The sequence below is a fragment of the Balaenoptera ricei genome, chromosome 12 (genome assembly GCF_028023285.1).
Source record: "Balaenoptera ricei isolate mBalRic1 chromosome 12, mBalRic1.hap2, whole genome shotgun sequence".
Taxonomy (NCBI): domain Eukaryota; kingdom Metazoa; phylum Chordata; class Mammalia; order Artiodactyla; family Balaenopteridae; genus Balaenoptera; species Balaenoptera ricei.
The window spans coordinates 54,104,660-54,117,072 of NC_082650.1; the positions used below are offsets into that span (position 1 = coordinate 54,104,660).

At 43.6% G+C, this 12,413-nt stretch overlaps 1 protein-coding gene across 1 annotated transcript; it reads right to left on the minus strand.

Moving 5' to 3' along the window:
* Positions 1-5,846: 5,846 nt before the first annotated feature.
* LOC132376093 (tektin-1-like) lies at positions 5,847-6,386 on the minus strand. Its single transcript, XM_059941630.1, has one exon. The coding sequence runs from the start codon at positions 6,384-6,386 to the stop codon at positions 5,847-5,849; it is 540 nt and encodes a 179-aa protein (XP_059797613.1).
* Positions 6,387-12,413: the final 6,027 nt, after the last annotated feature.

The window sequence follows — 12,413 nt, forward strand, 5'->3', positions numbered from 1 at the left end:
TGAGCCCTGGTCTGGGAAGATCCCACATGCTGCAGAGCAGCTAAGCCCGTGCGCCACAACTATTGAGCCTGAGCTCTAGAGCCCATGAGCCACAACTACTGAAGCCTGCGTGCCTAGAGCCTGTGCTCAGCAACAAGAGAAGTCACCGCAGTGAGAAGCCCGTGCACTGCAACAAAGAGTAGCCCGCACTCACCACAACTAGAGAAAGCCTGCATGCAGCAACGAAGACCCAACACAGCCAAAAATAAATAAATAAATAAATAAATTTATAAAAAATAAATAAATAAAATGAAGTCAATCAAAGATTTTTCCATAGAACCTGTCCCTTTTTAGTTGTTGAAAACAGTCATGTTTATGAGATCACTTTGGTTAGTGAGAATCAACAAGGTCTCTTTATCTGCCTCCTTCCCTCCCTCCTTCCTACCATCTTTCCTTTCCTGTCTTTTGTTTATTTTTAAGACATCTGGCAGTAGAGTTGAGGCACTCTGGCACTTCAGTTTATCTTTATGGATTGTATGACTTTTAAACTAAAGACCCAGTGAAATCCCCATTCAACGTAAACACAAAGTAAGTCTCAGATGTTAAAAAAGATAATTTTCGGAATTGTAAATTCTTAAAGTGGGGAATTCTCAATATTAGTAACATTCATTGAGGGCTGAGAATGATCCTACTGCTGTTGTTCCTGACACTGTGGTCTTTGCAGAGAATTTAAGTGCCAAACCCATCAGAATGGCAAAAAAGAAAAAAACCTGACCTCACCTGACAGTCCCAAGTGCTGGTGATTGTATCGAGCAATTAGAGCTCAAGTACACTCTGGTGGAAGCTAACCAAGTACACCACCTTGGAAGACTGTCTGGCACTGTCTTCTGAAGATGACAGTGTGCACACAGTACAGCTCAGCAATTCCACTCCTACATTTATACCCAAGAGAAATGAAAGCATGTGGGCATCAAAAGACACATCCAAGAATGTTCCTAGCAGCACTATTTGCAATAGCCTCCAAATGGAAACAACCCAAATATCAACAGAAGAACAGATAAATAAATTGCAGTATATTTATACAATGAACAAACTATGACAAACTACAGCAACATAGACAAATCTTAAAAACAGAATGTTGAGCAAAATAAGCCAGACACAAAAGAATCTATCCATTATAACTCTAGTTCTACAAAACTTAAAAACAGGTAAAACCAATACATGATTTTAGAAGTCAGGATGATGATTTCATGTACAGGGAGGTAGTGACCCGGAAGGACGATTTGAGGGGCTTCTAAGAGGTTGGTCATGTTTTATTTCTTCATCTGGGTGCTGGTTAAATGTGTTCATTTTATGAAAATTCATTAAGCTTGAAACTTGTGCAGTTTATTTTTTTGTATGTTAGAATTTAATAGTTTTTCTTTTTAAATCCCAAAATCAAAATCATGGGTGTGCTCTGTTTGTTTCTGTGAAGGCATCTGTTTTTCACTATTCTCAGGTTTAGGGAAACTTGGTTTTATTTTCCAAATGAAACTTATGGAAGTTTATATTCCCTATTCAAATTTAAATTGGGCTTAGTGTCAAGCAACATCATGGGTACCAGATTTGAAATGATATTAAATACTTACACAGTAAGTACACATTCTAGGTTCATAGGTCTTATCTTCCTTAACCTTGGAAAGGCATAGGGCATTTATGTTTTGGGACAAGGTAGGGGTGGGGTTACAGGAGGTGGGATGGCCTTAGACAGATGGGTGCTCATGTGAAAAATGAAGGTATTGGTCACTGTGTTCTTGATGTTTCTTAGCACACGCTTAGCAGTTGGGTCTGTAGGTTTCTCAGTCTTCTCAGAAACTGTGTTGAAACCAGTGTAGGATTGACCATTCAAGAATGATGGAATTAGTCATTTTCAAAGCCCCTAATATGGTGAGGCTAGTGACATGTTAAACATGAGCATTGAACACGAAGTCTGTTTTGCACAAAGCCTGTTTTGCATAAAAGGTGGATTGTCAGCACTAGGGCAAAGGCTGAGAGGAAATGCCCTAATAAGAGCATTCCTTTGAGAGGCAGGCAGTCTTGGGCAATGGTTGCTACCCAGCCTGATACTGCTGGAGTCCAAATTGCCACTGTGGCAAGTTCATCAAGAAGCCCACATCCTGAGAAGTGCAACCCTTGAGGCATGCATAGGGGTCTGTGAAATTTTAAAGTGAGTGTGAGTGAGTGTGTGCATATGACTGTGTGGGCGGGTAGAGTGAGGATTAAGCTCTGCTTCAAGGATATTTATAAAGTCCATCTGAATTTCTAGGTTCCATGTCAACAAGGGATTTAGGAATAAAATACCTCATTTGAAAAAAATGTGATAAAGTATTTTCTAAAAAGTTTTCCACAAATAATTATTGTATATTTTTGTCCTCTCTAGCCACGATACTATATTTTTCTACTGACATTTTATTGACTATATGGTTCATATACTCTGTTTCCTTTCTTCCTAATCCCTCTTGAACTCTCTGAAATTTAATTTTCACCCCTACCTCTTTGCCCAAATTGGCTCCTAGAAGTCACCGACTGTCATTGTAACAGCCAATGTGCTTCCTTCAATCTCATTCTCACTATCTTTTCCGCAGCCCTCACTACTTTTTCCACCCAGTTCTTCTTGGAAAATGTTCATCCTTTCACATTTTCAGCATTAAACTCTCCTGTTTCCCTGCTAACTTTCCAGTTCTCCTGAAGTTTCCCATCTGCCTCTGGTTCCCCCTCATGTCCCCTGCTACCCTTTGGTCTTCCTCTCTTCTTGCTGGTCCCCATGAGGCATAGAGACTGTCTCCATTCTCATGGCTGCAAGTGCATGAGGCTGATGACTCGCAGATTTACAGCTCACGTCCTACCCCTTGCTCAGGGTTTATTCCCATATATCTGGCTATTCACTGGTCATTTTCACTTGAACATCTTTCCATCACCTTGTATTCAACAGTCTCTAACTGAGCTCATCACCTCCCCCACAAAACCAGTTCCCCTTCCAAGTTCCTTGTCTCTGCCATGACACCCTTGTCTCACAGTTTTTCCAGCTCATAGCTTTGAAGTCATCTTTAATGTTTCCCTTGCCTTGATCCTGGCTCACCCCATAGCCTCTCCCCATGATGCTTGATATTCATGAAGTTCTACTGATTTCCACCTTCCCCCCAAACTTCTTTTACCTTTTTGAGTCCTTTTCATTTCCTAATTTGGGTCTTCATCATCTCAGGGCTAGGTCACTGATAGCCCCTTCCCTGCCAACCTGCCCAACTCCAGTCTCCCACCCTCTGATCTGATCTCATCTGCTCAGTCGGTAGATTTTCCTTGAACTCTGAATTTTCTCATCATTCTCCTGCATCCAGCTTTTGAGAACAATCTATATTGTTCTTTGCTCTTCCTTGGTTTCAAATTATTTTAAAAATTGCTCCTTGAGTGCCAGTTATGTGCCAGGCGCCATGTCAAGTGCTAGATGGTGGGGAATACAATTATGAATGAGTTGCATTGTTCTAGCACTTGAAGGGAGCCCTCACAGTCCCACCTCCCTACCCTTCCAAATTGAGAAGATAGACCAATATCCAAATGATAGAAAGGATGAAGGAATAGGGAGAAACTGGAAAATTGCAAGTGCTGCTTGTGTGCTGGGAATGGAACAGCAAGCCCTAAGGACCCAAATACTTATATTTCTGTAGTGATGTGTGCTGATTTCAGAGCTCTTCCTATCTCAAAACTGGAGGGTGGTGAATTCTCCTAAGAACAAGAGAATAACAACTGGCATGGTGAAGAAGACAATGAAAGTTTGCTGTTGATTGTGTTTCCCCTTCTAGGTTATGAGCTTTTTGAAGAAGGGACCAGATGGGTGTTTTTCTTTAAATTTCACAGTGCTGAATTAATCTCTGTACACCCAGGGGCTTTTAGCAAATTCCTATTGATTCATTGTTTGACTGACCAATCCTAGTTAATGCTACTGAATCTCTTTGTGACCTCCACCGACTCAGCCAGTCACTGAAGCCCAAGCTCAAGTTCCTTGAAGGTAAATTTTTATACTGTAACAGTGCCAGTGATATGGCAGGCTCTATGCCTTGTTTCAGCTGCACTAGGCCAGTCACATCTACATGCTCCTTCTTCAGAAAAAGGAAAAAGGATAGAATCTTTCGATTCAGTTACACCCAGATGTTGGGGAAGAGCATATTAGAAGAAGATAAAATAACCAAGCAAATTAACTTAAGAGGGAAAGAGGCTAAAAAAGAAGCCATTGGGTTTGAAAAAACCCTTTTTTTTAATTTAAAAAGGGAGTGTGACTTTCTACTTCGTTTTTGAAATCACTTTTATTTTCCTAACCATAACAGGTTGATAAAATCCAGATAAATACTTAGCTAGCTAAACCCTTTGGATAGCTTTGTCAAGTGATGTCTGTCCGAAAAGAGGCCAGGCATCTTGACCCCCAACACAGACCACTGTGAACCACAGGCAAAAGTAAAAGATTAAAATGCTAGAGATTTTTATTCTATTATTCTTTGAAAATCACCACCCTTGGTCCACCTCTACACCTCATAGAAAACCACTCTTTTCTTGGCCTAATGAGTGTGTAGCTGTCTCTACCAATAGACAGACAAACTGGGCAATGTTTGCCATTGTGTTTAGAAATTTTGCAAAACAACATAATGCATGCTGTACATGAAAACAGTACGGACTGCGGTGGTGGGTTAGTTCCTCTGTATAAATCTGATCCTGGATGTTGACACACTTCCCTGGAAGTGGTAGTATAAGGCAAAAGTGTACAATGAAATGGGGGTATATACTTTCAGGATTGCAGCCAAATCTCAGATACTCATGGCATGGGGAACAAGGGACAGACAAGTCTGGCATGAGTGCTAACTCCTGTCTTTAAGTCAACTGCTTCATCACGTTTCTTAGGTGGCTAGCAAGTTCACACACTGTCTTGAGCTTCATCATGGCTTACATGGATAGAACATTGGTTCTGTGAGGTCTCTCCCACCTAGTATATTACAAGACAGGGTCTCTGTGTTATCTGTGGTTGAGGTGGCAGGTCTAGTACAACTGATGATAAGAGGGTTGTGGTTTTGTTTGCTTGAAAAAACAGAGAGCTCCCAGGATAGGTATAGGCCTAAATCTCATTGGCAGTGATAGACTTTTGTATACAAGTATTTGTTGGATTCAATAGCCAATGAGTTCTCTCCCTTACTTTCTATTTTAAGTACCACAGTGATTTTATATAGTTCAAAAAAAAACAAAACAGAAGAAAACAACTCTTAGACAGATCTTCATGTTTTGAAAGGAAAACACAGGGTATTGGACAAGTCAAGAGACTATTTCTATGTTGGAGATGTATCAATAGATAGGACCAGATGATGCGGGGTTTCCCTTGAGGGCTTTTTTTTTTGTTGGCCGCACTGCGGGGCTTTGTGGGATCTTAGTTGCCGACCAGGAATTGAACCCGGGCCCTTGGCGGTGAAAGCGCTGAGTCCTAACCACTGGACCGCCAGGGAAGTCCCCCCCTTGAGGGCATTTAAGAGTGTGGAGTTTACAATAAGCATGAAGGAATGTCAGCGAAAGATTTCAATTAGGGAAGTGAAATGATGGGAACTCTTTAAGGAGACCACAGGTCCTGCCGTGTAAGAGTGAAATGAGCTTCCGTAGGCTCTGCCTGGGGCCTCCGGGCTCCTCAGACCCCACAACTCCCAGATCTGCTGCTCTTTCCTCTTTGCTCTCAGCAAGCGCAGCCTGTTCATGAGTCAAGAAGAGGCTTCAAGAAGGAGGGGGCAGCCAGTGAGGCCGGTGCTACCAAACAGCAGAGTAAAACGAGGAAAATATCCAATGGATTTGGAACGTGGAGCTCACCGGCAACCCGGCAAGAGCAGTTTCAGTGCCAGTGCCATGTCGGGGGTAGAATCAAGATAGGAGTGGGTTGAAAAGAGAATTGGGGAGTGAGGAAATGGAAACAGCACATCTACACAACTCTCTGCAGAAGAGCACTTATAACATGAAGTAGAGGGAAGGAGTAGTGATTGTAGGGGATGTAGGGGCAAGATGGACTTCCTCATATGCGTACACAGCACTTCATCGATGTAGATGGTATTCTCTTTGACTTGGATCTCCTCCTGCAGGGCGAGCTGCCTGCGATTCAGGCCTTGCAGCTCTACTTGAGCTTGGGCCAATGTTTCCTTTAATCTTGTGACGTTGTGGGTGATCTCATCGACCTCCTTGATCAGCCTGTACTGTGCAACGTCGCGACACAGCTCCACATTAGGCCGATGTGTCCTGGTCTCCAGGCGTGTATGAGCCACCTTGGCAGGTCCTTCTTGGTCAAGGATGGCTTTTTCGAGAACTGTGATATTTTTCTCCTGGGAGGCAGAGTCTATTTGTAGGCTTAGCATGATCCAGTAGGCAAGGAGAGACTAGTGATGCAGAAAAGAGAAAATAACCTAAGAAATGGAGTACTAGAAAGTCTGGAAGGAGGTGGGATCTAGAACCCACTGAAGAGATTGTTTTTCCATGGGAGAAGAGACACTTCCTTCATTGTAACAAGAGGATGGGGAGAATGTAGATGCTATCTAGGTGGGTTTAGAAGTACAGTATTGAAAAGATTAGGGAGGGAGTAGCTAGGATCCTTTGGCTGCAAGCAACAGAAAGTAACTATGGTTAACTTAAGCAAAAAAAAAAAAAAAAAATTAGATGAATTTGGGGTAGCTTAAGAAAAAGACTGTTAATAGCTAGTGATGACACCCCTGATAATCCACAAGGGAGTTGACTCCTTTTAGATCTCTGGACAGGGAAGCAGGTAAGCACAGTTCTTTATTCAAACATCTAGTAGACCTCACAGAGCAGGGTGGCATAACAGGATCAGGAATTCATTTCCTTCCACTGCATAAGGGTGAGGGGTCTGTGAAAAGAGGCTGTCACATATCTCCCCCACTCTTCCACCACTCTCCTTAGTCTTCTGTCTCCTTCCTCAGTTCCCTCTCTCAAGTCTCCTAGGGTCTAGGTTCTCACCTCCTCCTCCTCAGGAAGTAGAACATCTGTCTCCAGGTGCCTTTCTACTCCATTGCATTCAGCATGTGCCAGATGCCAATGGTGGCTTCTTTTTTTTTTTTTTTTTCTTTTTTAATTTTTATTAATTTAATTTATTTATTTATGGCTGTGTTGGGTCCTCGCCTCCGTGCAAGGGCTTTCCCCAGCTGCGGCAAGTGGGGGCCGCCCTTCATCGCGGTGCACGGGCCTCTCACCATCGCGGCCCCTCTCGCTGCGGAGCACAGGCTCCAGACGCGCAGGCCCAGCAATTGTGGCCCACGGGCCCAGCCGCTCCGCGGCACGCGGGATCCTCCCAGACCAGGGCCCGAACCCGCGCCCCCTGCATCGGCAGGCAGACTCTCAACCACTGCGCCACCAGGGAAGCCCCAATGGTGGCTTCTTATCTGGGGTTTGCAGCCTGAAGAGGTCAGGGTGGACTGGACAAGTGAGTGGGGTTGGTGGGATGCTCCAAAATTCCTGTTTGGTCTTTCAAGCAGTGAACATCATGACTGAGTTTTCACAGGGATAATACTCCGACACAAAGGAAGCACTGACGGTCCGCAGAGGCAGCGTGATCCCTTCCCTTCCATACAAGGGAAACACAGTTTGGCCCGCCCCCTTGCACAACAGCTTTCCTGGTATTATTGTGTTAAGGAGTTCTTGACGTAGTTCAGAGCCTCTTTTATTACCAGAGTTGCTGCTTTTGACCATGAGTAGCACTTTCTCAACTGTCTGCTATGGCCAATGCCAACTCTCGCTGAATTTTTCCTCATCTTCCTGGAGAAATGGTAGTAACTCAGTTTGTCTAGCCATACCATTGTTTCAAAGTTTCAAAGCTAAATAGATGCTGAAAACAGAGACCAGGTGGTAATTCTAGACAAAATTTCAGAGAATCATAATAGGTCTAAGGTCTCCTTTTTAGCTTTGTAGATTGAAACGTTTATCAGTTCTTGGAAAGTTTTCAGGTTCTTAAAGACTCACGTGCAGTTCCCAAATTCTAAGGGATTTTTTTGGGATCGTTATTCAAATACTCTTCCAATTTACAATTTAGGAGATAGTTCTCAGGAATCAGAACACTTGTGTCAAAATACTGTATGATATCACTTACATGTGGACTCTAAAAAATACAACAAACAAGTGAATATAACAAAAAAAGAAGCAGACTCACAGATATAGAGAACAAACTCGTGGTTACCAGTTGGGGAAGGGAGGGACAATATCGGGGTGGGGAAGTGGGAGATACAAACTATTGGGTGTAAGATAGGCTACAAGGATGTATTGTACAACACAGGGAATATAGCCAGTATTTTGTAATAACTGTAATTGGAGTGTAACCTTTAAAAAATGTATAAAAATTTTTTAAAAAATTTAAAAAAAATACCACAAATACCACACACACAGAAAAAAATACTTGTGTAAACTGGGCAGCACACTTTCTCTACTGTAGAAAAGTCTGTGTGGAAAACCGTATTGTTACTCCTTGCTTCTTGGCCCAAGAGTAATTGAGACAGAGTATAAAGATAGCCCCTCCCAAACATCATACCCAAGTTCAATCTCAGTCATTTAGGTTCCAACCCCCACCAGCACTTTCTCTTTCCCTTTGCCCAGATTCATTAACTTCCTTGAATTAGTTCACCTCCCATGATTTTTCTTCCCTTCACTAAACTCCTTTGAGTAAGGGCAGTGTTGCAGTCATCTTTGTATTGCTATATCTCCTTCCCAGAGGCCAGGGCAAGTTTTGCATATGGTAGGTGTTCAAGGCTTGTTTGTGGTTGTGTTACCACCAGAAGGTTTCTTGAAGAAACACTTCCCACCTTGACCCTCAGTAGGCTGGGTGATGTATGGAGCAAGCAGTGGACTTATAGTCAGAAGTTTTAAGTCTGACTCCTGATTCTGCCACTTACTAGCTATTTGACTTGAGGTTAAATTACTCAGCACCGATGAGCTTCAGTTTCTTCATCTACAAGGTGAATAATCCCTATCCAACGAGATGGTTGTGAAGATCAAATGAGATCAGGTATGTCAAAGTGTTTTAAGGCCTCTATAAAACTCAGAGTTTACTAGTGATCATGGAGTGAGAGCAAAGGATCTAGGATGACCTTAATGACTATTGTTAACACCCACCACCACTTTGGTCTATCTGTCTTTTCATCTCTGTATCCTTAGCACCTAGCACAGTGCTTTACAGAGTAGGTTTTCAGTAGATGGTTTTGAATGAAGGCCAATGTTATTAAAATAAATTTCCCATCCTGCTTAGGTGCTTGCTGGGGGAGGGAGAAAGCAAATGGTTCCAGAACGTTTCATGTGGATGTGGATGAGGGCGGTGTGTGCCGAGATGGAGAATGTCCCCTCCAGGAGGTGCCTGCGGGGGATGGAGTAGTTCTGGGTCCACCCCCTGAGGTCTGGAGCCTCCATAGGGTGTGCCTGCCAAGCTCGGCATGTGGTATCCCCGGAGCAGAGGGTCTGATGACATCTCTTGGTTGTGGCTCTGTTGTTGGGACACTGGTGCCCACAGAGTACACAGCAAGCTTGGGGTCAGGAGTGGTACCTGGAAGTGATGTTCTGGGAGGCAAGAGCATCACTGAGAAGAGTGGATTTTGCTCTTGGAAAAGAGGCAAAGAAAGTGACCTTGGCTAGTATTGGCCATAGGCTGGCAGTGGGAGCGGCGGGGCGGAGTAGGGAGCAGATGAAGATTGGAGCAGACCGTGGCTGCCCGGTGCCACTGACGACCACTGGTGTGGGGTGCTCAGAATCTTCTTTGAGACTTTCAGCTGAGGCAGCCAAGTCAGCAAACACCAATCTTCCTGGAAGATATCCTTTGGAAACGTACAATAATTTAACCAGATCTTTTTTGTATTGTCCACCTCATTAAGGAATTACCTAAAGCAGAGGTCCCCAACCATTTTGGCACCAGGGATCGGTTTCGTGGGGGACAGGTTTTCCACAGATGGGGTGGGGCATGGAGGGGGTGGTTCAGGCAGTAATGCGAGCGGTGGGGAGCGATGGGGAGCGGCTGTAAATATAGATGAAGCCTCACTCGCTCGCCCGCCGCTCACCTCCTGCTGTGCGGCCCGGTTCCTGACAGCCCAAGGCCCGGTACTGGTCCGTGGCCCAGGGGTTGGGGACCCCTGTTCTAATGGACCTCAAAACTCCCAGTGGTACTTACTCTTCTATAAGAGGATGAGAGCATTTGTACAAAGCTACAGTGTAACAGAGCGAGAGCCTTCCACCCACAGCTTAAAGCTTATATTTTTGTCATTTTAGATCCATATAATCTCTATTAGGCACATGTAAATATAAATTTATGTGTAAATATACAAACATAGAACATATAAGTATCCATTTTGTAATGGAAATAATTATCGAAGGAGGGCAGTTATTTCCAATCTGAGGTGCTTCAATCAGAGCTCTTGAAATGGCTTTTGCTATTATATTTAGATTTTACGTCAGTTGTGAAGAATCTACCTTTCTATCGTTCTGACCGCCTCATGTGGCCCCTACTCTATGATCTTTCCTTGGGACTTGCAATTAAGTGAGAAATGATCTTGGAAGGTTAAGTAGATAATACGATTGTGAAAACCTATCGAATCCAATTTTTTTTTTTTTTTCCCGTGACCATGAAACACAATCTCTAAAAGCGCAGGTTGTGCAACTCCCTGGAAGGCTCAGAGCTCAGCTCAGTGTTGCGTCTAATGAAAACAAAACCAAAAATAAAACCCAAGCGATCCATGAGGCTGGCTCTTTGAGCCTCATTGCCTGTAATTGTAAACATCTGAACTTCAGGATTTTCAGGAAAAGTTCTGCCCTGCAAGAGTACCCCAGTCCAATGTTGTTTTTGACTGGTGACTATTCATGCTACTTGTCGTGATTATGCCAACCCAGGTAAGACAGGTGTTCCTTTCTGCCTGGAACAGTCCCTGTGTGGCTTGGAAGAGCAAAGAGCTGGGGAAGTTCAGCTTTTCTGGAGGTCTGTTTGGCCAACCAAGATGCTTAGGTGGAGATTCATGTGGCATCATAAGTCTCTGTCATGGGACTGCGTTTCCTGAGGAGGTGACACTGACCCACGTTTGTGCTGTCATTACCTGGACAAGGGTGGTGTTCTCAGTGGCGGTTGCACTCGATACCAAGGAAAGGATGAGTTATGCCACTGTCACCTGAGTTGCTTCAGGGAGGGAGGTGCTCCAGGTGCACGGGGTTGCCTGTGTTGTCACAGGTTTAATAATCCTGAAAGGGTGGAGCTCCCTCTGGGGAGTTTACTTCTGATTGTTAACACTGAATCCTCTCTGTCCTCTCAGTCGGGGTAATAATAAAAATACTGCTTCTTTGGCATTAACTTTTAGACTGTTAAAGGCATTAACTTTTAGACTGCACGGTTAGGCTATTAGTGTGCTTAAAGATCCAGCTTCTAATCACCTGATCAAGCGTTCACAGTAAAAAACTATGACCCCTTTCATTTGTAGAACATGCTAAGATTTACAAAGCACTTTTACACCATTTCTCTCCTGGGTCCCTCAGGCAAACCCGTGAGCTGGACGTGGAAGGCCCTCTGCCTTCCCCCACCCCCTTTCTAAGAGAATGAGGTTTGTGAGGTCCTGAGTGCTGAGAATCAAGTCACCTAAGTAGGAAGTGGTAAAGCCAGGACTAAAATCTAAGTTTTCTAGTTCAAAGATGGGTGCTCTTTTTTTGGCCAATATTTTGAAGATCTGGTGGCAGAATAATTTGATGATTTACTTTTTTTTTTAGGACAAAGAAAGACTTGCTGACACTTAAGGAAAACAAACGCTACTAACATAATCTGCTGGTAACATCTCCAAATCTCCAGTCATTTTGCTTAATCTCAGCTACAGGGAGAGAGAGAATGGCCTTCCATTTGGGAGAGTCCTGCAGAGGCTGATGTGGCTTTACTGGCCATTCACAATATTCAGGGTCCTGAATGTTCCTAACAGGAGACTACATGCCTTTTAGTGTTGTTTTCAACTTCAGGAAGAGAAGGCGATCAGATTCATGGAATCTCCGAGCTGAAAGGGAAGGATAGAGATGATTCGTCTCTCCACTTAAGCCTTATACTCATGAGCAAAATGAGGCCCCAAATATTGGGTGACTCCCAGGTTCTACATGTTTGTCCAGCGAGACATAAACCCTTTCTTTTCAAACGATTTCAATCTAGTTCATGTAAACCACCTTTCCTTTAAAGAAGAATGTCATTTTAAATGTCAAGCTACGAATGTCATAGTCTGCCCCGTGGGGATTATGTAGAGTGACTTGGATGAGGATTTTGACAATCTTTTTATGTGGAAATGGCAAAGCCATTCCACAACTTTTTATTATGAGTTTCAGAGAGATCTTACTGTGGGCGCATTGTGTGTGCATCCGTGTTGGTCCAGCCCCCTGAG

Excerpts from the sequence above, each read along its gene's own strand:
- LOC132376093 (XM_059941630.1), bottom strand. The coding sequence starts at position 6,386 with ATGCTAAGCCTACAAATAGACTCTGCCTCCCAGGAGAAAAATATCACA.